At 43.6% G+C, this 27,920-nt stretch overlaps 1 protein-coding gene across 1 annotated transcript in view; it reads right to left on the bottom strand.

The window, feature by feature from the left end:
• Positions 1–1,081: 1,081 nt before the first annotated feature.
• Positions 1,082–27,920, bottom strand: part of LOC148348906 (neuronal migration protein doublecortin-like) — a 27,437-nt gene continuing 598 nt past the window's right edge. Inside the window, exons 2-7 of the mRNA XM_088321046.1 lie at positions 24,748–25,133; positions 22,765–23,108; positions 5,866–5,968; positions 4,153–4,239; positions 2,602–2,699; positions 1,082–2,520 (exon numbers count right to left, since the gene is read on the bottom strand). Coding sequence (XP_088177172.1) covers positions 2,464–2,520; positions 2,602–2,699; positions 4,153–4,239; positions 5,866–5,968; positions 22,765–23,108; positions 24,748–25,111 — 1,053 coding nt within the window. The 5' untranslated portion in view covers positions 25,112–25,133 and the 3' untranslated portion in view covers positions 1,082–2,463. The remainder of the gene's footprint in view (positions 2,521–2,601; positions 2,700–4,152; positions 4,240–5,865; positions 5,969–22,764; positions 23,109–24,747; positions 25,134–27,920) is intronic.

Genomic DNA, 27,920 nt, shown 5'->3' with positions numbered 1-27,920 from the left:
AAAATAATCGAAAAAATTAGGGCTTATACCATTTAAAGAAACACCAATATTTGGCCACTAGATGTTTCTGTATAGTGTTTTGTGATTGAAAACAAGTGCTAAAAGGCACAGGGAAAAATCCAAACTACAGAGAATCAAAGTGACCAAACCAAACAGTTTTTTTAGGTTTGAGGATATCGAGTACCCCTGACAGCATGATTGCAAATATTTCAGATCCTTTTAGGTAATAAATGCAAATTTAATAAATGCACACTTATGTAATAGCTCTATGTATTATTGCTCATCATTTAAAAACTATTTTTATGAGCTTATTGTATCACTAAGGGGTGCTTAATAATACCCATTAAAGCAGGGTTGTCGAACTCATTTTACCTCGGGGGCTACACAATAGAACAAACATTCTGTTGGGGGCCGGACTAGAAGATATGAAAAAAAGAAGAGAGAAAGAGAAAAAAAAAGAAGAGAAAGAAAAGGAGAAAGAAAAAAAAAAAAAAGAAAGAGAAAGAAAAAAAGAAAGAAAAAAGAAAAAGAAAAAAAAGAAAGAAAGAAAAAATGAAAGAAAAAAAAGAAAGAAAGAAAAAAAGAAAGAAAAAAAGAAAGAAAAAAAAGAAAAGGAAAAAGAGAAAGAAAAAAAAAAGAGAAAGAAAAAAGAGAAAAAAAGAGAAAAAAAGAAAAAAGAAAGAAAGAGAAAAAGACAGAAAGACAGAAAGAAAAAGAAAGAGAAATAAATACAATTACAGTGTCTTTGCTCGAGGCACCTGGCTTCGGCAACATCAAGTGGACTTATTTCAACCTGCAGCTCGTTTTTCTCTGGCGCTTCTCTGAGTGTTGTCTCGCGGGCCAGATTCCATCCCTTAGCGGGCCTGATCTGGCCCGCGGGCCGCCTGTTTGACACCTGTGCTTTAAAGTGATTTTATTTGACAAATTCCCTCTTTTGACGGGAATTGTCTTCAAATTCCATTTTTCTGAATTCATCTCTCAAATAAAATACAGTAAAATATCTTTTTTTTATCACCAAATCAAGAATTTTTTCCTCATTTTGAGCTATGTTTAAGAGTCCATTCAGGAATCCAGACAGACATACCTCAAGGGTTTTTATTGCAAAATGAACGCAGTCGTTACATTGAATGAAGCACAGAAAACACTGATATTACGAAACACAGACCACAATTTAAAAAAAAAACAAAGAATTGGAAGGCATCATTCAAATATAAAAAATACTGGGCCATAAACACCATGATTAAGTGTCTGAGTCTAAAAAAAACTAGCCTTTTTTGGAGGCCTTATTTTAAAAAAAGTGTTAAAAAAAGCATTTCACTTTTCACAAAACAAGGCACCAATAGAGGTGATGATTCCTATTCCTGTAACCTTGTTTTTGTTGAATAAAGCAGGACAAAAACTGAGGCAGGAGGGTCAAAACAAACACAAAAAACCTATAATACTGTAAACAAAGACCATGTTTGGAACAGTGTCTTCAACTTCAGACATTTTTATAAATAAAAAACTTGACTCGCATCAGACATGTATTTCCGGCTAGATTCCTAAAATCGGGATGCATAGATGCCATATTACAAGTGACTTCTTAGTTTGCCGTCCAATCGCCTGCAAAAACTGCACGTGCTTCATCATTGCCCACTTCAATGAGGCTAGTTTTCTGCAAAAACTCTTTGATCCGGTTGAAAAGAAAAGCTAGAAAAAGAGCCTTAAAAAAAGTACAAGAGCTCGCCGCTCCTCAGTGAAATGTCGAGTAACGTCGAAGACACCCATCGTATTAAACCAAGTCCCGTTCCCGCACTCCTATTTTCATAAATACATCCTGCGACTTTGGCTTTACCACCTCGACTTATCAAAATGTTAGAAAAAACACTGCCTTTCACTGATTGGCCCAATTTGAAAACCCTTTGGTCAACCGCGTTAGGTCCTTAAATACATTTCGATTCAATTAAAAAAAAAAAGACGAAAACACCTAAAGCGCTAAAAGTTTCGGGATCATGCAGTGCGGTATGTACAAAATGAAGCCGATTGCAAGGGGGATAGAATAAAACACCTGGAAGAAAGTTTTCAGAGTTATTGCGATCCTAAAATCTAACCACGCATACCCCTTACTCTCGTTTCACAAGCTTCAAGACAAGGTACCTTCCTTCACACACAACAAAAAGCTAAAGAATATAGAAAAAGAATATAGTAGTGAGATTCAAGCTAGAAAAAAATAAAAATTAAAAAAATCCCATTTTGCCTTTTCCCTCCCAAAAAGTGAAAATTTGAAATCGGTGACTATTCAAAAGTGAAAGCAATTGTGATGTGCTTCTATCAGTACATTGGTGACAAAAACTTTAGAAAAAATAATTTAGAAAATGAGTGCGTTTCGTGCGTTAGCAAACCGCAAAAGGGAATCCTCGTTCACGTCGCAACGTGTCCCCCGTACCACAGGGTGGCGCTATAGGCGCATCCACAATGCAGATTCTACATGGACTCCCCGACAGAATCGTCATCATCCAGAGATAAGGGCAGGTAGAGGCCCTGCAAACATACCACAGTTCAAAATGGTGCGTTCAAGGACCCCCCATTCAAAAAAACAAACACAAGGGGGCGTGAGAGTACCTTTTGCTTGCTGTCGGGTGCTGGACTGGTGGGGGTGGAGGTGGGGGAGTTCTTGGAGACGGGGGTGGAAATCTGGCTGCTGGAGCCTGTACCGTTGACTGGAAGGATGCAGAGATATTTAGATTTTTAACATCGGGGTTCGGTTTTCCAATTTTTCAGGTACTGTTAAAAAAAAAAATCCAGTGTGAATCATGTATTTTGCAGAGCTGAGTATATGTGCGATTTGAACTTGCATACGAGTTTGAGCAACTATTTGAAACAAATCTCGCCACATTATTAGATAAAAATGGCAGCTAATATTTTCAGTTACAGGAAATTCTTCCCATTAGAATCGCTACCTTTGTTGTTTTGCACAACCCATAATTGATACATTTTAAATAAATCTCGCCCCATTATTAGATAAAAATGGCAGCTTATATTTTCAGTTACAGGAAATTCTTCCCATTAGAATTTACCACTGGGAATCACTACCTTCGTTTTTTTGCACGGCCCATAATTGACATATTTGAAACAAATCTCGCCCCATTATTAGATAAAAATATCAGCTTATATTTTCAGTTACAGGAAATTCTTCCCATTAGAATCTACCACTGGGAATCACTACTTTCGTTTTTTTGCACGGCCCATAATTGACATATTTGAAACAAATCTCGCCCCATTATTAGATAAAAATGGCAGCTTATATTTTCAGTTACAGGAAATTCTTCCTAGTAGAATTCACCGCTGGGAATCACCATTCTTCGTTATTTTGCACGGCCCATAATTGAGATATTTGAAACAAATCTCGCCCCATAATTAGATAAAAATGGCAGCTAATATTTTCAGTTACAGGAAATTCTTCCCATTAGAATCGCTACCTTCGTTGTTTTGTACGACCCATAATTGATACATTTTAAAGAAATCTCGCCCCATTATCAGATAAAGATGGCAGCTTATATTTTCAGTTACAGGAAATTTTTCCCATTTGAATTTACCACTGGGAATCGCTATCTTCATTTTTTTTTGCACGGCCCATAATTGATTCATCTCAGAAAAGAGACACCCCTGGCTTGTCATTTGTACGTTCCCAAGCCCAGGGGTGTCCAAACTTTTGAGAAAGCGGGGGGCCAAATTTGGTCAGCAGAAGATGCGCGAGGGCCGTCCCGAACAGCCTTCAGAAAACGTTTGAAGGGATTGGCCGACTCGTAGCTCCCCTTTGTAGCATTGTCATTCGACTCGCAGGGCCTCGTGAAAAGCGCTGCCGTGCTGTTAAAACAGCCTCCGGTTGCTTCACCTTTTCACTGCGTATATTTACGGTGAGCGTGTTTTGTTTTGAAGTGCCACTTGATAGTATATTCTTTGAAAACAGCCACAGTCTTGGGGCAAATCAGGCGCAGTGCTTTCAGTGAAAAAAAAAATAATACACAGATTTCTACTTGTCCTGGGAGCGGCGGCCCTCACAGTCAACTTTCCTTTTTTTAAGTGATTTTTTTTCCCTACATATTTGTTTTCTACTGCCGTGAACATGACTGGCGGGCCTCATATTAGGAAAGAGAAAATAAAACGTCTCACTTGATTCTGCAGGAGACATGCAGCGCTTGATGGTGGCGGGGCTCCTCAAACCGCGGCTCGCTTTCTGATTCTTCATCACTCGGCATTCTGCAAAACAGCAAAATGTTATCCTCAAACGTTTAGATTTCAAGCCTGGTCAGTCTTCCAAGTGGTATGACTTTAAACGATCTGATCAAGATTCTGCTGAGCAACAGAAAATTGCTTTTATTTTTTAGGTCCGTTCTCACCTCTACTCACTGCTGCCATCTCCTGACTTGTATCATTATTGCGGCCTCCGTCCGCTCATACATGATGCGAGTGCAAGTACGCGCGTTTATTAGATGCGTTCGAATAAACGTCGAGCAGTGGCTCAGGAGGTAGAGCGCTCGTCTTTGGATCAAGAGATCGCAGTTCGAATCCCGGCTCCTCTGTGTTAGATGTGGAAGTGTCCTTGGGTAAGACACTGAATCCCTAATGCCCCCAATAAGCAGGTTAGCGCCTTACACGGCTGCTATAAGTGATTTTTGGACGGCAGTGGCTCTGGAGGTAGAGCGCTCGTCTTGGGATCAAGAGATAGCAGTTCGAATCCCGGCTCCTCCGTGTTACATGTCGGAGTGTCCTTGGGTAAGACACTGAACCCCTAATTCCCCCGATAAGCAGGTTAGCGCCTTACACGGCTGCATGGCCGCTATAAATGTTTTTTGGACGGCGGTGGCTCAGGAGGTAGAGCACTCGTCTTGGGACCAAGAGATCGCAGTTCAAATCCCGGCTCCTGTCGAAATGTCCTTGGGTAAGACACTGAACCCCTAATTCCCCCAATAAGCAGGTTAGCGCCTTACACGGCTGCATGGCCGCTATAAGTGTTTTTTGGACGGCAGTGGCTCAGGAGGAAGAGCGCTCGTCTTGGGATCAAGAGATCGCAGTTCAAATCCCGGCTCCTGTCGAAGTGTCCTTGGGTAAGACACTGAACCCCTAATGCCCCCAATAAGCAGGTTAGCGCCTTACACGGCTGCATGGCGGCTATAAGTGTTTTTTGGACGGCAGTGGCTCAGGAGGTGGAGCGCTCGTCTTGGGATCAAGAGATCGAGTTCGAATCCCGGTGTTACACGTCGAAATGTCCTTGGGTAAGACACTGAACCCCTAATTCCCCCAATAAGCAGGTTAGCGCCTTACACGGCTGCATGGCGGCTATAAGTGTTTTTTGGACGGCAGTGGCTCAGGAGGTGGAGCGCTCGTCTTGGGATCAAGAGATCGAGTTCGAATCCCGGTGTTACACGTCGAAATGTCCTTGGGTAAGACACTGAACCCCTAATTCCCCCAATAAGCAGGTTAGCGCCTTACACGGCTGCATGGCCGCTATAAGTGTTTTTTGGACGGCAGTGGCTCAGGAGGTAGAGCGCTCGTCTTGGGATCAAGAGATCGCAGATCGAATCCCGGTGTTACACGTCGAAGTGTCCTTGGGCAAGACACTGAACCTCTAATGCCCCCAAAAGGCAGGTTAGCGCCTGACACGGCTGCATGGCCGCTATTGGGAAATGTGAAGCACACTGTAAAGCGCTATAAAAATGCAGATCATTATTTCATTTCTGAGCAGACTCATTTCATTTGTTTAAGAGTCGGAATGCAGAGAAACATGGATACAATTTCCAGCATTTACAAACACTTTTCAGACCTTGAAAACACAACGTTAAGGTCCGAGCGTCACTAAACGAGCCCTTGTAACTTGAGTGGTACCGTTCTCGTCCAGAGAGAAGTCATCCTGGGCGTAGCGGAACTTCTCCGGTCCGCATGCGATGAAGACATCTTCGTCCCCGAAGAAATCTTGGAGGCAAGTCACCTACGAGGTCCCGACACAAAAAGAACGCGCATTACTATCTAGCAAATCAAGTCCGACAGCACTCGGAGTTTGCTTTTGCGGTATCGGGTTCAGAACATCCCCAAAAAATTCAGACGTCTTATAGCGGGGATCTTCAACATGACACGATTGTGTCCCCTGCCCAAATATGAAAGTAAAGGGACAGTGTGAAACTCGAGAGCTGCATTGCGTCGTGCAACTCGTTTGAGCTCTTATTTAGAAAAAAAAAAAAAAGAATAAATCACTCTCTATCTATACCTCTATAATATAGATATTTATATAAAAATAAAAATAAAAGATAGAGAGAGAGAGAGAAAGAGAAAATCTGTTCATTGTATAAAAAGCTAAAATAGTTTTGTGTTTAGCTTATTTTTTTAAATGTGTATTTCATGTGTTTTACAGTGATCCCCTGAAAATTATGAAATAATTTGGTGCATAATGTTTTATCATTATTGATAATATATCATGAAAAATCTGCCATTTAGAAGCCGAAAGACGGCTCTTCTCAGTGAGACGGAGCCGAAAGAGTCGTTTTTCTATATAGAGCTGTCGAGTAGGGGGCGGTGACCCCTTCACATGACAACGCCGTAATGAACAGCCACCAGAGCAGGCATGTTGGCGTCATTTTTGCAAACATTTTTTGTGTGTAATGCAAATCGCCTTATAAATCATCTGCTGTTTATAGGATTGAATAAAAGAAACTAAATATGAATAAAATGATGACTCACAACACGTGGTAAGCTTTCTTTCCTGGCTTTGATCTCTTTGATCTCTGGCAAAACATAAAATAAAATGTGACAGAAACCAAATGAAAATCAATCCAAACAGCTTGCCGACATCATTTTTGCCGTTCCATGTATTCCGTGACTCCCCAAGCCTGCACAAAATGGAGTCATTTTATTCATATTTAGTTTCTTTTGTCTTTTATTAGCATATTTGGTATTGGAGTCATCCAAAAGTCATTGAAAGTAATCCAGTTAAAGTAACCCTACCCAACCCTGCTCGTGATATATGTTGAAATCGCATTATGAAGAGATAATGTGACTGGTGCGATGTGACGAGTCGGCGTAGCGGAGTAGCGGGTGGATGCAGACGGAAACGGGGCCAGCCTCAAATAACGACTTTGACCCGGTATGGACGGATTTCCAGGAGGAGTTGAGACTGCGCCTGAGGTCCCTCAACGCTTTGAAGGCGGACTGCGTGGAAGTCCTGGGATCGAGCGAACCCGCGTGCTAGTAATTTGATTCATATTTACTTTCTTTTGTCTTTTATTAGCATACTTGGTATTGGAGTAATCCAAAAGTAATTGAAAGTATTCCAGTTAAAGTAACCCTACCCAACCCTGATCCGCCCCTTTACCTCCGAATAACTTTAGCCAATAGTGATATATGTTGAAATCGCATTATGAAGAGATAATGTGACTGGTGCGATGTGACGAGTCGGCGTAGCGGAGTAGCGGGTGGATGCAGACAGAAACGGGGCCAGCCTCAAATAACGACCGATTTCACGGAGGAGTTGAGACTGCGCCTGAGGTCCCTCAACGCTTTGAAGGCGGACTGCGTGGAAGTCCTGGGATCGGGCGAACCCGCGTGCTAGTAATTTGATTCCTATTTAGTTTCTTTTGTCTTTTATTAGCATACTTGGTATTGGAGTAATCCAAAAGTAATTGAAAGTAATCCAGTTAAAGTAACCCTACATACACACACACACACACAATTTTAGATTTCCAGGAAGCGCCACCAACACCGCCAGCTGTCCTGACCCACAAGTGTGCTGGTGACTTTCTAGCAGCTGTACTCTAAATACCACAATGGACCCCTCCCCAAAGCCCCCACTATATGACAAGTGTTTCTTAACCAGTGGGTAGGGACCTGAAAGTGAGCCGCAGACACGTTTTCGTAGGTCGCTGGCCTTCACTTTGGCAAAATAATGCTAAGTAGTACAAAAAAAAATGACGTTCTGTATAGCGGCAGTCTAATATTTGACCACTAGATGGCACGATTGTCTAATGCCGATAAAAACCAGCAGCAAACGGCAAGACGACAAAGAAACAAAAAAATAATCAACATGGGATCCTGGGTGGCCTGCTCGGGCCAATGAGTGGGTCGAAGTAGGATGGAATCCTATGATGCAGAGGGGGTAAACCAGTGTATGCTAATTGCATGGCAGAGGAACCTGTTGTGCTGTGGACTTCATTTTTAGGTTGAGAAGAGTGAGGTGAAATGAATGCGAATGTGTTCTCGACTATAGCCACCTCCCACGAGGGGGATATGGCTTCAATATATCGATAGTTCATGTACTTTTGCTCAGTATTTAAATCAAATTCTCTTTTTACTGTATGAAAGTTTTTTGTACCACTAGGAGGCACTCAATAGAACACCCTGTCCCTTTAACAGAAGCTTGCGATAATGCCCTGCACCATCTCTCCTGTTCAGTCAATTGACCTGAGGGACCACATCTCATTTTATTGTGATTTTGTTAGTTTTACTTCCTTTTTCGGCCCATAATGGGTCCCAAGACATTTTGTGATAAGGGGAAGGAAAAGTGGCCACAACGATCGAAAAAGTAAGCAAATGCAAAATACAAAAATGGTGTACAGGTGCCTGCTATTGAAGTGCCGCTAGAAGGTACAGTAAATGGTTTAAAATTGTTATATTTTTAGCTCTTTTAGTACATATTTAGTTAGATGTGTACTATATCTGCTTTAAACCTTACAATTATTCCATTGGATACTGAAGGATTTTATACATTTGACTATAAAGGATTTTATACGATTGAATACAAGTTACATTTATTGAGTGCAATGAAGATTTTCACCGAGTAGGCTTAAGTTCAATGATCAGTGAAAGTTCAGGGCACCCTAGTGGAGAATGATGTTTACAGGAAGGCTAAGATAATCAGCGTATCCAGACGCGGAGGAGCCCTGGTGACGGAGGACGGCAAGGCAATGTTTTGAGAAACTCTGTGCCGTTTTGAGTTTTCAAGACATCGAAGCGAGGTGGTGGAGCCCGGGTGGGGCTTCCCTGGCACGCCCATGGGAGGAGCCGGGACACCATCTTGCAGAAAGACGTGGGCCGAGAGGAGAGGCTGGAGGACTTTAAGAGAAGGCTTGACAGAGACTGACGACACTAATTCGGCCATTTTCGATGGAGTACATTTAGTTTAATTGCTAATTTAATTAAATCTGCTCCCGTGTGAAAATGTCGGCCATTCTCGTTCATCTTTTCCATCAAGAAATGAGCGCGCATTGTTGGATGAATGTAGGTCGTGTTTGGTTAATGGAGTCGGATAACTCATTGGAATAATTTGGTAAACGCTACATTTGAATATTTCATTCCCAACAAAACATTTGAGAGGTGGAATTCGGGTCACAGAAGTCAGCAGTGTTCTCGAGAATACATTCTAATTTCAGAATGTGTAAAATTGACCAAGAAAGGCGCCTCCTGTCCTAATGAGAATGAGACAAAGATGGAAGATTGGGAAGCGGAAATCTCATGGCTCCCCCCTGAAGGCGGAGAAATGGGCCGTAGTGGCCCCCCGGGGGAGCAGTTTCCAACCTTTTAATAGCTTTAAGAAGAGAGCCGATTAAACGGATAATGCCGTCGGACTAAACATGGCCGCTTTAAACTCTCTGCGGGAGTAAGCCTGCAAAAACCAAGACGATGGCTTGTACTGCGTAATATATATATATATTATATATATATATATATTACCGTATTTTCCGCACTATAAGGCGCACTAAGTTATAGGGCGCACCCCGAAAAAATAGTTTTTGGTCCTATTTTTGACATACACAAGACGCACCGGAATATAAGGCTCTACAATGGGAACGTCGACAAAACAGTCAGATGGTTCAGTCCAACTTATTACCCCCTTAACATTTCGAAAGCTTGCAAAGACGCAAATATGTGTCGAGAACACGAGCGGATGCGGCGTCCGTACGATGTCACTCAAATGCATCGTTACATCATTCGGAAGGTTAAAGTCTTGGGATTCAAGAAATGCCAACCATTCCTTAGTTTCTATTTTTGTTCGCAACTTTACTGTGCATATGACAATAAACACTTGGAATTGAGTTGAATTTAAAAATAGACACTCCATTCCATCCATTATCTGCACCGCTTATCACAGAAACATCGAGTTCAGTCTGAAACAAGATACAGGGATAATATATAGCCGGAGTAGCTCACCGAAGTCGTTGTGTTCAATAATAATGTGCAGCCATGGTCCTCTTATATCCGTGAGTGTAGTAAATCCAGGAGAATACAATATTTGCAAATACAGAATAGAAAAAAACGCTTTCTCTATGCCGTCAAACCACGTGCTATACGCATTCATCTTTTTCGGCCAATTGCAGGCTTTGTTTGCCGTTTAAGCCAATGGCAGCGTGTAAATGATAAAACGGATCCGCCTCTTGACCTCCGAACAACTTTAGCCAATAGTGATCGATTCAAATGATGATTGACACCAAGCCAATGAAACGCCGGTAAATAAATCCCAGCATACACCGCATACAAATCTAGTTGGCGGCTGCAAGTTAGGTGGAAAACTTTGCAACTTTAAAATTGATCCATAAATAAGGCGCACTGTATTATAAGGCGCATGGTCAGCTTTTGAAAAAAATTAAGGCTTTTAGGTGCGCCTTATAGTGCGGAAAAAACGGTATATATATATGGGTGTGTACAGTGAAGAAAACTAATTTTTAAACAACCTGCCATTTCCCTCACTTAGAAATCATAGTGGGGTCTGAAATTCTCATTGTAGGTGTGTCCACTTTATCAACAAAATCAGGTTGCATGGACAGGTGCTGGTAGAAGTCAAAAGCTTTAGGTACTTGGGTTGTGATGTGGCTGCAGTTGGTGGAATGGAGTGCGAGGTATGCACAGACTCAATCAAGAAAGCAAGGTTTTGGCTGCTCTGAGGAGAGTATGAGAGTGGATGTTAAGAGGGGACTGTATGAGAGTGTGATCGTGCCGACTGTGTTATATGGGGCAGAGACTTCGAGCCTGAACGCAGATTTGAGAAGGAAATGAAATGTTTTTGAGGTGAAGTGTTTGAGGAGTATGTTAGGAGTGACAAGATTGGGTAGATTGAGAAATGAAATTGCGAGAGACAGAACTGGAGTAGTCGTGGAACTGAGCAAGCGTGTGGATAAGAGGGTACTCTGTTGGTTTGGACACATGGAGAGGATAGATGAATGTTGAAGAGGATCTACAGAGCAGAAGTCAATGGAAGGAGACCAAGAAGAAGGACATGGATGGTGTTATGAGTGCACTGCAGGAAAGAGGTCTAAATATAATGGAAGCTAGAGGTCTTGTTGGTGATAGGAAGGAGTGGAGAGGTGTTGTGAAAGGATGGTGGGATTGTGGACACGTTCTAAGGGATGGGCTGGGCACCTGTATGATGCGGCAGGGGTAAACCAGTGAAAGCTGTTGGGCCCTGCTGTTAGACAGAAGAGTGTGATGTGTCACCCTGCCCCGAGTGACATGGCCGCTTTCTGGTGTCCCGTTTCATCTGGAGCAGACCTGGGCTCTCTGGTCCTGGAGGGCCATACGTCCTGCCAGATTTTGAAGTTTGCTCTTCTTTAACTCAGGTGATACAAATTATAACCTCGTTAGCAAGCTAGCAAGTGCTCGTTAACGATACTGGTGATTGGAATCACCTGTATTGGATCAGAGAAACCTCAAAAATCATGCAGAACATACGGCCCTCCAGGACCGGAGTGCCCAGGTCTGATCTGGAGGGACGAAAGCATGACTGACTTGGGTGCCGAGGTGCCTAACTTCTTTGGGTGTTTGGGCAGGCCATCCATCCATTATCTGCAGCGCTAATCCTCAGTAGGGTTGCGGGGGTGCTGGAGCCCATCCCAGCTATCTGACAGTAGGCAGGGGACACCCTGAACTGGTTGCCAGCCAATCACAGGGCACACAGGGACAGACAACTCGGTCGCTCATTCACACCTAGGGACAATTTGGACCGGCCAATCCACCTGAAATGAATGTTTTTGAAATCTGGGAGGAAACCCACGCGAGCACAAGGAGAACATGCAAACTCCGCACAGGAAGGTTGGTAGCTGGATTTGAACCCATGACCACAGAACTGTGCCGCACACGCGCTAATCACTGTCCCCGCCGTGCTGCCCTTTGGGTTGGCCATGGTCCTTAAATTTTTGTGTGTGTTTTTTTTGTTTTTCCCCTTTTATTTTCTTTGTTTTTGTACGTTTGTCTTGCTGTTAGTCACCCCTCTTGAGGGATATGGCCAAGGTAGATAGATAGATTGGGGGGCAGTAGCTCAGGAGGTAGAGCGCTCGTCTTGGGATCAAGGGATCCCAGTTCGAAACCCGGCTCGTCCGTGTTACATGTGGAAGTGTCCTTGGGTAAGACACTGAACCCCTAATACCCCCAATAAGCAGGTTAGCGCCTTACATAGCTGCACGGCCGCTATTGGGAAATGTGGAGCACATTGTAAAGCGCTTTGGGAAGTCATTGGCTTGAAAAGCGCTATGGATAAAATAAGTGGAATGACCCCTGAAATGCAAAAAAATACAAAATGGCTGGTGCATGTCTTAGTCACCAGCAGTGCCATCAGTTCCAATCAATGCTCACTCCAAGGGCCAATTCTGCGCTGTCACGGGGGGCCAGATGGTGTCTGATCTGATCAGCATCCCCTCCCCATCCTCCAGCAGTCCTGGAGGAAGCCGACAACCCAATTGTCTGCCGGATGCTGACCAGAGTCGCATTTAAACGTCAATCTGGGTTCACCGGAGGTTTCCGACCACACCCCTCTCCAAATGAGCGAACGTGAGATAGGAAAAAAAATCAGAAGCGGCAGAATAAAATGCACAAAAGAGAGAGGTAAGACCACAAAAAGCCCACTCGGCACTTCCTCGCCTTTGTCAAAAGCCATCCCGGTGGAGCTTATCGCCATGGCAACCGTTTCCGCTGCCAAAGGCGAGCAGACTGCCAAAGCAGAAAGGTTTCGGCAGATGTATTTTAAAAATCTCAGTCAATAAGCCATTTTTGTGCCTTTTGGGCATGGCGCCTTCCTCAAAATCCTTATCCTAACCTCTGCTCCTCTTCTAGGAATTTGTGGACCAAGGTCATACCGAAGGTAGATGCATGCCAAGATTTTTCAAGGGTCAATGAAACAAAAACAATCCTTTCTTAGCATGTAGCATCCGTTAATGACAAGCACATTCCAGACAAAACCCCAGCTGGCGAGCCGATGGAGACGAATTTCCCGTTTCCGGGGAACGGGGACGATTAAACCCCGTCAGCTAAAGAATATCATTGACTCGATCGATGGAAAATTACAACTGAAGGCGTCGGCCCCGCCCTCCCACACTCCGGTGAAAGGCAGCAGTGTTCGTCGAGATGGTTGAAAGGGTTCTGTGCCAAGAAACAATTACTACGGCACATTAACGGATTTTTTTTTTTTTGTTGGGAAGGGAAAACGCGGCACAAATAGAGAAATGGTGGAACAATGGCTGATGTTTTTACTAAATGAGCAAAAAGGCTCTGCCGATGGAACAGTTACCGTATTTTCCGCACTATAAGGCGCACCCCGAAAAAATCGTTTTTGGTCCTATTTTTGACATACATAAGGCGCACCGGATGATAAGGCACTACAATGGGAACGTGGACAAAACAGTCAGATAGTTCAGTCAAACTTCTTACCCCCTTAACATTCCCAAAGCTTGCAAAAAAGCAAATACGTGTCGTAGACACGTGCGGATGCGGTGTCCGTACGATGTCCCTCAAATGCATCGTTCCATCATTCGGAAGGTTCAAGTCTTGGGATTCAAGAAATGCCAACCATTCCTTAGTTTCTATTTTCTTTTGCGCTCGCAACTTTACTGTGCATATGACAATAAACACTTGGAATTGAGTTGAATTTCAAAATAGACACTCCATTCCATCCATTATCTGCACCGCTTAGCACAGAAACATCGAGTTCAGTCTGAAACAAGATACAGGGAAAATATATAGCCGGAGTAGCTCACCGAAGTTGTTGTGTTCATAATAATGTGCAGCCGTGGTCCTCTTATATCCGTGAGTGTAGTAAATCCAGGAGAATAAAATATTTACAAATACAGTATAGTAAAAAATGCTTTCTGTATGCCGTCAGCCACGTGCTATACACATTCATCTTTTTTGGCCAATTGCGGGCTTTGTTTTGCCGCTTCAGCCAATGCCAGCCTGTAAATGATAAAAAGGATCCGCCTCTTGACCTCCGAATAACTTTAGCCAATAGCGATCGATTCGAATGATGATTGACACATTGGTTAGCCAATGAAACGCCGGTAAATAAATCCCAGCATACACCGCGGACCACTTGGCGTTCGGGGGAAAATCGAGTCGGCGGCTGCAAGTTAGTTGCAAGACTTTGCGAATTAATATTGATCCATAAATAAGGCGCACTGTATTATAAGGCGCATGGTCAGCTTTTGAAAAAAAAATAAAGGCTTTTAGGTGCGCCTTATAGTGCGGAAAATACGGTACATGCAATCAAGGGAGGCAGGGGAGCCAGTGCCTCACTTCTCATTTAACATCACAATCCTCGGATATCCTTTATCTTCTTTGTTTTTTTTAAACCTCACTGTTAAATGCGAAACTGGAGTGCCACGTCCAATTTCGTTGTCACAATATGTTCAACCCATTTTGTAACAATGCAATAAAGGTACCGTATTTCCCGCACTATAAGGCGCAGCTAAAAGCCTTTATTTTTTTCAAAAGCTGACCGTGCGCCTTATAATACAGTGCGCCTTATATATGGATCAATATTAAGTTGCAAAGTCTTGCAACTAAGGCAAGCAGCCGCCGACTCGATTTCCCCCCGAAGGCGAAGTCGTCCGCGGCGTATGCTGGGATTTATATACCAGGGTTTCATTTCCTAACCAATGTGTCAATCATTTGAATCAGTCACTATTGGCTAAAGTTATTCGGAGGTAAAGGGGGCGGATCCTTTTTATCATTTACAGGCTCGCATAGGCTAAAGGGGCGAAACAAAGCCTGCGATTGGCCGAAAAAGATGAATGTGAATCACAGGTTGGGTTGCACTACGGCATAGAGAAAACATTTTTTTAATATTCTGTATTTGTATTTGACTCTCCTGGATTGACTACACTCACGGTTGTAAGAAGACCATGGTTACGTATCGTTATTGAACGTGATGGCTGCTAGAGAGGTGAGCTACGCGGCTTTAGATTTTCCCGGTATCTTGTCGTTTCTGTGTTGAGTTCATTTTTAAAGTCATTTCAATTCAAAGTGTTTATTGTCATATGCACAGTAAAGAACCCCGTTTCCCTGCACAATCAACTTCTGACTTTGCTGTCCACACAGTTGCCAGCAAAAAATAAAATGGAAACTAAGAAATTTTGTTTGGTGACATCGTACGGACACCGCATCCGCACCTGTCTACGACACGTATTTGCAAGCTTTGGGAATGTTAAGGGGGTAATAAGTTGGACTGAACCATCCGACTGTTTTGTCCACGTTCCCATTGTAGCGCCTTATAATCCGGTGCGCCTTATGTATGGAAAATATAGGACCAAAAACTAGTTTTTGGGGGTGCGCCCTATAACCCGGTGCGCCTTATAGTGCGGAAAATACGGTACATTCTATTCTATTCATATTGGTTTTCAAAATGGCTGAAATTTCACAATATGTATATTTATATGAATGTGTCATCCCCACCCTCTCAGACTCCATGTTGAAGAGGTGAAAAACGAATAGCTACTGAGATGATAAGGCTGTAGTCAGACACAAATCTTTCTCTTGAAACGCCAACTGGGCTCTTTGAGCCAGGGATGCTGTTGCCTAGCAACCGGACCGAGAAGCTATCGCTATGCACACTGAGGGGGCGCAGTATGAATCAGGGAGGGGCAGGTAGGCCGCCGTTAAAGCATCTATCGCCGCTTTACTGATTTGAAAACATCATCGCTTTGATAGGATTAGCAGAGTTGTAACAGCTATAGCGGACTAGTTAATTATCCCATCAGTAATTCAGTTTTTGGATATGACCTCAACAGCACAAACCATCATGAAGTCCTTAAAACCTCTAAAAGGATTTTATACGATTGACTACAAGTTACACTTCCGGGGTGAGAGGACGCTGGCGTGTATGTCGCCGCTTCTCACTCCAAAAACTTTTTAAGCTCAGACACTTTTTCTGATCTTTCTTTTGCCCTCCTGTTTTGGACTGTGGGTACTTTGGTTGATGTAACCTGAGCCACCGTTACACTTTATAAATCAAACCCTCGTAACTTAGCCATCGGGCTAACGGGCTAACTTAAACATACCAGCTGTCACAGCACCGGCCTCTCTCCCTCGTCATGGCGTGCCAAAACCTTGCCGCTTTTGGATTATTCCTGATACTCCTGACGTTCTGCCACCATCCAGCGAGAGGATTGCTCCAGTATTCCGTCGCGGATCTTCTCCGGGTCCGGTGGATTGCGCTGGGGCCTCCGCCGCCGGAGCTGCTCCACCATCCTGACATTGCTCGCCTGCCTCGACGCCGCTACATTCACCGCGGATCGCGCAGGCACGTCGAGTATAAAAACCCTGGCTCGATCACCTCGACCTGGTCCACATCTCGTCGCCCTCCCATAAACTTCGGCCGTAGGGCTAACTGCCATACATTAGCCCGCCTAGCTAGGTCGGCTAACAGCACTGCCGCCGTCAAACAAGACACCTCTGCTGTCAACTTCGGATTACTGAACGTCCGCTCGCTCACGAACAAGGGCCACCTCATCCAAGACGTCCTCGCCGAACGGAAACTCGACTTCTTCATTTTAACAGAAACTTGGCAACAAGCAAATGACTTCGCTGCTTTGAACGACTCCACTCCTCCGGGCTTTGTTTACATCTGCCGTCCCCGTGGCAACGGCCGTGGAGGAGGTCTCGCGGTAATTCACCGCGAGAAGTGGAAAGTCTTGCCTGTATGCGTCACTGCATCGGCTTCCTTTGAATGTATGGTGTTTAAGCTCCCTGGACCCACGCCAACCATTATTGCTTCAATTTATCGCCCCCCAAAGCCACATAGTGATTTTATCAATGAATTCTCCAGCTTAATTACACACTTATCCACTCTCTCGCCAAATTTAATTTTATTGGGAGATTTCAATATTCACATGGACAACCCCAACCTGCCACTCACCAGAGACTTCACATCCTGCCTGGAGAGTCTCGGGATACACAGCCTTATTGATTTCCCCACCCACATTAAAGGTCACACATTGGACTTGGTTTGCTGCTCTGGCCTCTCTACTTCCAAGCCCATTTCCAACATTTTTCCTGAATCTGATCATGTCCTCCTCACTTTTAACACCGTACTCTGTCTCTCTACTGTCAAAACCTCCCGTCTCATTTCTTTTCGTAATATCAAAAATATCAACACTGACACCCTCTGCTCCATTATTGACCGTTCCCCACCCCCAGAAGCTCTTTCAAGCCCGGATGAGCTCACCACTCACTACAATACCTGCCTCACAAATATTCTAAATTCTCTTGCCCCCCTGAAAACCAGGACTGCCTCATTCTCCACATCTGCCCCCTGGTTTACACCCGCTCTTCGGTCAATGAAATCAAAGAACCGCCAACTTGAGCGACTCTACAAGAAAACCGGCCTCACCATCCATAAGGACATGTACACTACCCATACTGCTAAATACAAGGACCAAATTGCACAAACCAAATCCAGCTACTACTCCGGCCTCATCCTTTCCAACGAAGGAAATTCAAGAACTCTCTTCTCTGTCATGAACAAAATCCTCCAGCCACCAAATTCTCTCCCCCTCCACCTGTACTCCACAGCAACCTGCAACTCCATAATGGAGTACTTCAATCACAAAATCCTTAAGATTCATCACCAACTCCATCAAAACCTGTCTGCTCCCTCCCCATCTGAATTTCCTTCTCCTTGTCACTTCTTCTCCAGTTTTGCTCCACCCACGACTGCTGAATTATCCAACCTCATAATCAAAGCCAAGTCCACCACTTGCCAGCTCGATCCCCTCCCTTCATCCCTTGTTAAATCCTGCCTCCCTTCCCTGCTTCCTCTCATATCTGCCATTATTCACTCCTCACTCTCTTCTGGTATTGTCCCATCACTTTTCAAAACCGCTGCTATTACCCCTACACTGAAAAAACATGGTGCTGACCCCAATAACTTTGACAACCTCCGTCCCATCTCCAACCTTCCATTCATTTCAAAAATCCTTGAAAAAACTGTTGCTGCTCAACTCCACTCGCACCTGTCCCTCCACTCTCTCTATGAGCCCTTTCAGTCCGGTTTCCGCCCCCGCCACAGCACAGAGACTGCCCTAATCCGTATTGTAAATGATCTCCTCATAGCATCCGACTCCGGTTTAGTCTCCATCCTCATCCTCCTAGACTTGAGCGCCGCCTTCGACACAATCTCTCACCCTATTCTCCTCAATAGACTCTCCTCCATTGGTCTCACCCATACTCCCCTCAGTTGGTTCCATTCCTATCTCACTGGTCGCACTCAGTTTGTCCAGCTGAAATCCTTCACCTCAAAGCCCTCCCTAGTCACCACAGGTGTACCCCAGGGATCTGTCTTAGGTCCTCTTCTCTTCATCATCTACCTCTTGCCTCTTGGTCATATCCTCCGCAAATTTAATATCCACTTTCACTGCTTTGCTGATGACACCCAACTCTACCTCTCCTGCAAACCAAACTCTATACTCCCACCTCCCTCCCTCACCTCTTGCCTTTCCGAACTCAAAACATGGTTCACAACAAACTTTCTTAAATTAAATGCCAATAAAACTGAATTCCTCCTTCTCGGCACCAAATCCACTTTATCCAAAGTAAACAACTTCTCTCTCAACATCGACAGCTGCTTAGTGTCCCCCTCCCCCCAGGTCAAGAGTCTGGGTGTCATCCTGGATAGCATGCTTACCTTCCACTCACATATCAACACCATCACCCGCACCGCTTACTTCCACCTCCGCAATATTACCAGACTCCGCCCCTCCCTCACCCCCCGCACTACTGCTATTCTCGTCCACAGTCTTGTAACATCCCGCCTTGACTACTGCAATGCTCTCCTCTTCGGCCTTCCTCAAAAGTCCCTCCATAAAATTCAGCTGGTTCAAAACGCCTCCGCTCGCATCATCACAAAAACATCTTCCCAGCAGCACATCACCCCCGTTCTCCAACAGCTACACTGGCTTCCTGTTCAGCATCGCATCAGCTACAAACTCATCTTATATACATATATGGCCATTCACAACCTGGCTCCTCCTTACCTGTCCGACCTTCTCCAGGTGCACGTCCCCACTCGCTCCCTCAGATCCTCGTCCTCCCTCCGACTGTCAGTGCCCCCTGCCCACCTGAGCACCATGGGAGCCAGAGCCTTCAGTCGCGCTGCTCCCAAGCTTTGGAACAATCTACCTCCGGACCTCCAAAACTGCACACCTCTCTCCACTTTTAAGTCCCGTCTAAAAACTCACCTGTTCAGGACTGCCTACAACACATAGCCTCTCCATTTCTTATGTTTTTATGATTTTATGTCTTGTTTTTATTTATTATTTCGTTTACAACTTTTTTAAATTGTACAGTGTCCTTGGGTGGCCTGAAAGGCGCTTTTAAATAAAATGCATTATTATTATTATTATTATTACATGTATTCAGTTTAATGCAATAAAGATATTCACTGACTGTGCTTTAGTTCAATGTACAAGAAAAGGTCAGGGCAAGCTGTGTGGAAGAGGTTTTGTCTAGGACATTTTTGAAAACAGGATTCGTGGATTTGCTGACGCAAAATGAACCACACATCAAGGCTTTGGTGTGGAATTGTTGAGCGCAAACAACTGCTTGGCACGCCCATGGGAGGAGCCGAGACGCCATCATGCGGGGAGAAGTTATACAATAAGAGGAAGCTAAAGTTAGCTGCAGATGACACATAGCCTATTGGGGAATAGTGGGATGTCTTTGATTTGTTTGTTGAAATGTATAAATGATCCCGGGCAACTCGGATGGGGGCCGTCTCCTGTTTACACTTAGATCTGCTGTTAGGAATAATAAACCATACGCCCCCGTGTGGAATTGCCGGCTCCTGGTCATTTTCTCTCAAGAAACGAGCGTGCATAATTGTTGGATGAATGTAGGTCGTGTGGTTAATGGAGTCGGATAACTAATTGGAACAACATTTTGGGTTGCTGATCCCTGCTCTAGGTGAACCTCAGAGCGCTCGTCTTGGGATCAAGAGGTCGCAGGTTCGATTCCCGGCTCCTCTGTGTTATAAGTCGAAGTGTCCTTGGGCAAGACACTGAATCCCTAATAAGCAGGTAGGCGCCTTGCAAGGCTGACTCCTTATTGGTGTGTGAGTGTGTGTGTGTGAATGGGTAAGTGTGAAGCACATTGTAAAGTGCTTTGGGAGCTCTTTATTGACTTGAAAAGCGCTATAGAAATGCAGACCATTTACCTACGAGGGTTTTTTTAATGCCGGGTTTATATGACAATTCATGCATATGTGCCCTTATATTTGTCCCTTTTTTAATGAATTGTGTTTTTCTTGCCACTAGGATGCGCTAAATAATAGACACTGTCCCTTTAAGACTGTAGTATTGCATTTGTGTATTTTATGGTTGTTCACCAAATGACCTACAACCCTAAGAATTGATTTAGGCATGCATATATCTCATAGATATATCTCATAGATATCTCTCTCTCTCTTTGTTTCTCTTTCTATGTAACCATTTCTCTTTTTCTCTCTTTCTTTTTACCTTCTTTTCTCCTTCTCTTGATCTCATTCTCTCTTTCTCTCCTCTTTCTGTTTTTCTCTTTGGATTTATTCATTTTTTCTCTCTTTTTCTCTCTCTCACTCTCTCTTTCTAGCTTTCTCTCTTTGTCCTACCCTCTCTTTCTCTTATTTCTTTCTAGCTTTCTCTCTTTGTCCTACCCTCTCTACTTTTCTCACCCTCTCTCTTATTTCTTTCTAGCTTTCTCTCTTTGTCCTACCCTCTCTACTTTTCTCACCCTCTCTCTCGTCTACACCAAAAGTGAATATGCCCATATGCTTATCATTTGCAGTCATTTGTGACATTTTTCCAAAAGAACTTTGCATGCACAATGTTTTGAAATTGTTGTTAAAGACAAATGTCATGGAAAACAATGGCCTCAACACTCTTAACTGAAGGTGGAAGACAAATTGTAAATGGCATATTGACATTGATTTGGGACACAGGATTTGGCATTATTATCATTTCATACATTTGATGAAATCATCAAATGACACAAAGTGAAATAGAATTAGCTTTGTGTCTAGAGAGCGTGTTTGGCAGTTTTTTCCAATTTTGTCTAAAAAGATATGATGTGGCTCTCTCAATTTCTTTTGAAAACATTTTTTGCTTTTATGGCTCTTTGGCTCAAAAAGGTTCCTGACCCCTGGATTAAGATGTGATTTTAAGATTCTGTTGGTAGTATACAAAATCATGCATGGACTTGTTTGCTCATATATTTATGATAAAATTTTCCACAGTGTTCCTGGTCAGAGCCTTCTCTCTGAAAAGGCTAGTCTACTAGTGATCCAAGAGCCAAGAAGAAATCCTCAAAGGTTTAAAATTGGGGCACTGGTGCTGTGGAACACCCTGCCCTCAGATTCCGTCTGCAACCTCAGTGGACCAGTTTCAAGATATGCTTGAAACCCACAGCTCTTTGAGACTTCTTGTGATTGACAGCATGTCGTAGTGGGATATAAGAAAGTAGGAATCCTGAGAAGCAAGCTGACGTGACCAGTGTTCCCTCTAAGCTGCGCGCGTGCGTAATTGCGGACTGCTCACACATTCTCAGCGCACAAGAAAATTTAGCCAGCTCACAAAAATCAGGGCTCGAAATTGCTAATTAAGAAGTGAATTAAGTCAAAGCTACAGTGCATGAAGGTCAAAATACACGGGTTCCCCGACATTGTGTCCTAAATGTGGTATTTTGAACGAAGTTGAGTAAAGTCAGTAGAGTTTTTCGAGAACCGGCTTTTTTGGCTCGGCTCACTAAAAGGCTCTTTGGGTTGTTTTTGCTTCTTTCATCCCAACATGACCAAATATGTAAAATGATGCACAAAATGACTTAAAGGAAGGGGGGAATAGAACAAAAAAGAAAAAAATATCAAAATGAGAAAAAAAAAAAGAAACAAAAGGAAGAGAAAAAAGAAGGAAAAATTTAGAAAAAAAGCCAGAAAAAAAGAAAAAAAAGAAATGTAGGAAAAAGTAAATAGAGAACAAAAAGAAAAAAGTAACAGCTCGGAAAAAAATAAACACAATGAGATTTTTTTTAAAGGAATTTAAAAAAAAAAAGTAGAAAAAACACAGAAAAAAAGAAGAAAAAGTTTGTGTTGCATTCAAATAATTTCCAATTATACCAACATTGTACTTCCACTCAAAAATGTGATTAAATACAGTTCTGTATCTTACAACAGACTCAATAAGCCCCTAAAAATGTGAATATTATGCGACAAAATATATCAGGAAATAAAAAGAAATGGATATCTTGTGAAAGAATCGTAAGAACAAACGACGTTTGTAGGCCATCGTACATTCATCAATTCATTCAAAAGTGAAAAATCATTTTGCATTGCCGGAAACTCAGCAAAATGTAACGTGATGTCAAGTTCTGGACATGTTTGATACTGACTTAGTTGCCACATTTGGGATTGCCGTCGCTCACTGTTGTTTCAAGCGCTGCTCACCGACTTTGTGCGAACGCTCAGACCCGTAGGGAAAACGACAGGGAACATCGGACGCGACATGGACCTACCTGCTTGCCGTCCAGCGTGTAGATCCTTTTGACCACGCCGCTCTCCAGCTTGATGGCCTCGGTGATGTCGGTGAGCACTTGCTCGAAGGAATGCGCCGTCTTCTTGTTGAGAAGAACCCGGACGGCCTTGCGAGGTTTGACGCCGCTTCGCATGACCGTCACCAGTTTGGGCCGCACAAAGTCTTTGCTCTGCTCCCGGTTCTCGCTGGCGGCCCGAGAGGCCAAAGACTGGACGTTCTTCTGGCTGGCCGAGGCCTTCACGTTCACGGACCAGTTGGGGTTGACGTTCTTGGTGTAGTCCACCTTCTTGAAGACGTTCTCCGAAGCGCAGACGTAGCTCTCGCCTGTCAAAGATTGGAGGTGAGGTATATTAGTTTTGACAGAGATCAAAGCCAGGAGAGAAAGCTTACCACGTGTTGTGAGTCATCATTTTACTCATATTGAGTTTCTTTTGTCTTTTATGAGCATATTTGGTATTGGAGTCATCCAAAAGTCATTGAAAGTAATCCAGTTCAAGTAACCCTACCCAACCCTGCTTAAAAGGAGCTCTATGTGATTCAAAACCATTTTTACCCGTGGCCACCCTCTCCTGGCTTGTCATCATCATTGCAGACTGTCAAGCATAGGGGTGTCAAACTCATTTGAACTCGGGGGCCACAGGATAGTACAAACATTCTATTGGGGGCCGGATTATGAAATGAAATGATCTGCATTTATATAGCGCTTTTCAAGTCAAGACTTCCCAAAGTGCTTCACATTTCCCAATAGCGGCTGTGCAGCCATGTAAGGCGGTAACCTGCTTATTGGGGGTATTAGGGGTTCAGTGTCTTACCCAAGGACACTTCGACATGTAACACCGAGGAGCCAGGATTCGAACTACGATCTCTTGATCCCAAGACGAGCGCTCTACCTCCTGAGCCACTGCCGACCCTTACGGGTTTGAGCGTTCACAAAGTCGGTGAGCAACACTTGAAACAACAGTGAACAACAGCAATCCCAAGTGTGGCAACTGAGTCATTATCAAACATGTCCATAACTTGACATCACCTTACATTTTGCAGAGTTACAACAATTCTTTCACAAGATTTACATTTCTTTTTTTTCCTGGTATCTGTTGTCGCATAACATTAACATTTTTGGGGGCTTATTGAGTCGGTTGCACGATACACAACTGTATTTAATCACATTTTTTTAGTGGAAGTACAATGTTGGCAACAAGATTGACTTGGATCATTGGAAATTACTCGAATGCAACACAAACTTTCTTCTTTTTCCCCGTTTTTTTAATTCCTTTAAAAAAATCTCATTGTGTTTATTTTTTCCTAGCCGTTACTTTTTTCTCTTGTTTCTTTATTTACTTTTTTTTTAACTTTGTTTCTTTCTTTTCTTCTGGATTTTTTTCTGAAATTTTCCTTCTTTTTTATCTTCCTTTTGTTTATTTTTTCTCAGCTTTTCACTATGTTTTCATTTTGGTATTTTTTTCTTTTGTGTTCTATTCCCCCTTTCTTTCAAGTCATTTTGTGCATAGTTTTACATAATATTTGGTCGTGTAGGGATTAAAGAAGCAAAAACAACCTGAAGAGCCGTTTGGGACCCGAAAGAGCCGGTTCCTTTTAGTGAGCCGAGCCGAAGAAGCCGGTTCTCGAAAAACTCTACTGACTTTACTCAACTTCGTTCTACTTCGACATTGACTTCCAAATACCGCATTTAGAACACAGCGTCAGGGGAACCCGTGTATTTTTACCTTCATGCACTGTAATTTTGACTTAAGTCACTTCTAAATTAGTAAGCCCTGATTTTTGTGCGCTGAGAATGTGCAGGCAGTGCGCAGCTTAGAGGGAACATTGGTTGTGACACCGAGAGTTGTAGTACCACTTTAGTCCGGCAGAGGGCGCCAAGCTCTTTTTTTTTTCTGCATCATTACAAACAAACTTGGCAATAAAAAACTTGAATTTCAAGGTACTTTGTGAAAATAAGACTCACCCTCCTCCAGCTCATCCAGGGCCGTGACGGGACCGGTTCCATCGATGGCGAAGATGAAGCGGACCCCCTGGGGGAGGTTGATGTGGTCCGAGAGCGAACGCGTCAAGTCGGCCAGCAGAGCGTCGAAAGTGCGAAAGCGATCGTTGGCCACGGCGTACACGATGCCCTTGAAGTAGCGGTCGCCGTTGCGATAGAAGCGCACCTTCTTGGCTTTTTTCTCATTGGACAGCGTCTGCAGGGTGCGCGTGCGGTAGAAACTGCAGTGGGCGCTGCGGGTGGGACTGGGGAGCCCGTTGAAGCCCTTCCCTCGCGGCGAGCGAGAGGACTTGTCCCGCTCGTCAAAGTGCGCAAAGTCCAGCTCCATGTTGACACGCGGTTTTTGGAGACTGTCACAAAAAGGAAACGGGTCACTGGGCGGAACGGGAAGACGCAAATTTTCAAGCCTGCGGCTTATGCAACCATACAGGTAATTAAAGCATTTTTTCTAACAACCGCCTGAAGAAGATAAGGTGAATGTGTGTCGAGTAAGACGAAGGGTTTGAAGAAGTAACTTCATGCATGGATAAAACTAGCATGAACAGATCCTTATGGAAAAGGTGTCCGTCGAAAGGGGGAGGGCCAACTACCATAATAGAATAGAACAGACCTTTATTGTAATTGTTACAACATGGGATGTATTGAAATTGGACGTGGCACTCCAGTTCCACATTTTACAGTGAGGATAAGGAAAACAAAGAGATAAAAGGAACAAAGAAGATGTTTTAACTGTCTTTGTTTTCCTCCGGAGGGGGGTGTATGAGGGGGTGAGGGACAGAGAGATGGGCGGATCCAACTAGATGTTTGATCTTACTATACACACGGTCCAGTGTTTTTTCCCTAATTGCTCAGAAGAGATTATTTTCTCTTCTTAGGACAGGGAAGGATATCGAGATCATACTCATAGTTTATTCCTGCAGTCCAATTTATTAAAATTAGATGATTTAGTAAAAAAAAATTCTAAATCATACTGTTATTTAAGGTCAACAAAAACATAGTTCCAGGAAACATCCGTAAATTATTCATTCGGAAAGAGGGAAATTATGACTTAAGGGGCTGTCGTGAATTCATAATCCCAAAGGTGAGAACCAGCAGGAAAAGTATGTGTGTGTCTGTGTGCGGAGTCAAGCTTTGGAACGGTTTACAAGGTGAAATCAAACAATGTCCAACTATTCACTTGTTCGAATTTAGGGAAGATGAAGGGGTAGGGTCCAGGGAATACAAGCATTTGCTTCTTACTACTCCTTTTCGAACTTACTATGTAACGTTATTTTGTTGTTGATTTATTGTTTTTGTTCCGTTTTTATTTTGATGTTTTAACGTAAGAACATCATGAGGGACCCCTCTCATCCCCATCATGGACTGTTCACTCTGCTAGCCTCTGGGAAGAGGTACTGCAGTGTGCGGTGCAGGACCACCAGGTTCTGCAACAGCTTTGTCCCTAATGGCCAATCACACACATAGCAAGCCTACCTAACTGCTAATCTGTTTGGTTTTTTTGTCCTTGCACTACTGGCAGTTCTCTTGTACCTAGCCACTCCTTCGCACATCTGTTCTCTGCACTGCCGTACTCTATTGTTATTGTATAGTGACGTGTTTACCTGACTGCCCATTTTGCACATCTGTTCAGCTGCTCCTCTTGCACTCTTTGCACTACTGTATAGTACTCATAGCTATAATTATTTAGTATTTCGATACTCCAACTCAATACTACCAGGGTTGGGTAGGGTTACTTTAACTGGATTACTTTCAATGACTTTTGGATTACTCAACTATGCCAATAAAAGACAAAAGAAACTAAATAGGAATAAAATGACTGAATTTTGTGCAGGCTTGAGGAGTAAGGGAATACATGGAACGGCAAAAATGATGTCGGCAAGCTGTTTGGATTGATTTTCATTTTGTTTCTGTCGCATTTGATGTTTGTTTTGCCGGAGATCAAAGAGATCAAAGCCAGGAGAGAAAGCTTACCACGTGTTGCGAGTCATCAGTTTCTTTTGTCTTTTATTAGCATATTGGAGTCATCCAAAAGTCATTGAAAGTAATCCAGTTAAAGTAACCCGACCCTACCCTGAATACTAAATATTTATATCTGTACATTCAAGGAAACTGTGCAGGTCAGATGTATCGACATTTCGTTCTGTATACAAGAATGACAATAAGGTATATCTGAATCTCTGAATAAAGTTTTCAGGGGCAGCACGGCGGCGCAGTAGTTCCAGACTTCCTGTGCGGAGTTTGTATGTTCTCCCGTACTTGCGTGGGTTTCCTCCGGACACTCTGGTTTCCTCCCACGTTCCAAAAACATGCATTTCAGGTGGATTGGCCGGTCCAAATTGTCCCTAGGTGTGAATGAGCGAATGAGTTGTCTGTCCCCGTGTGCCCTGCGATTGGCTGGCAACCAGTTCAGGGTGTCCCCTGCCCACTGCCCAGAGATGGCTGGGATGGGCTCCAGCCCCCCCCGCCACCCTAATGAGGATAAGCGGTACGGCTAATGAGATGAGATGAATCAAGTTTTCATTCATTCATTTTCATGTGTTAACAATGTCCGCAAAGTTCAAAGAGCCCTTATGCTTTCTTTCCACTTGCTTTTACCAGAGCTGTTTGGGGCTGAACACACGAGGCAGGAGGAATTTGAAGCCGTGTTTAGCGTTAGGGACGTTTTCGGTGGCGAGTGGCTCCATTTTTGTCCCTGCAAGGTTTTTTTCCTTTGATCTGAAACGACTTCTGTAGCGTCCAATGACAATTTTAAAAAGAATCTTGCCGTTTATTGCACAACTGCACGGATGAAGCCCCACCCGACCTATAAAGTTTTCCTATTAAGAACACAAACTCCGATCTTAATTGACTTAAATGAGGTGGGTCCCAACGCTGCAGAATCAGCCAAATATGAAAGAGAAAGCCCTGCAGACATTTTTCAGAAACATAGCAAAAAAAAATCCCAAACTCATTGGAGGAGCACTGTCCTCTGAGCATCTTGAGCTCCGTTAGAGGGACACGTGACCACGGGGTGTGACCGATGACAAAGAGCAGCACCCAAACCCTAAAACCAGAAGACCCTTCCCCTTCACCACAACAACAGAAAGAACTGGAAGAAGAGAAAGAAAAATGATGAATAGAAAACGGGAGAGAAAGAG

The sequence above is a fragment of the Urocampus carinirostris genome, chromosome 17 (genome assembly GCF_059441175.1).
Source record: "Urocampus carinirostris isolate Australia breed hairy pipefish chromosome 17, RoL_Ucar_1.0, whole genome shotgun sequence".
Taxonomy (NCBI): Eukaryota; Metazoa; Chordata; class Actinopteri; order Syngnathiformes; family Syngnathidae; genus Urocampus; species Urocampus carinirostris.
This window is presented reverse-complemented; position numbering and strand designations above follow the sequence as displayed.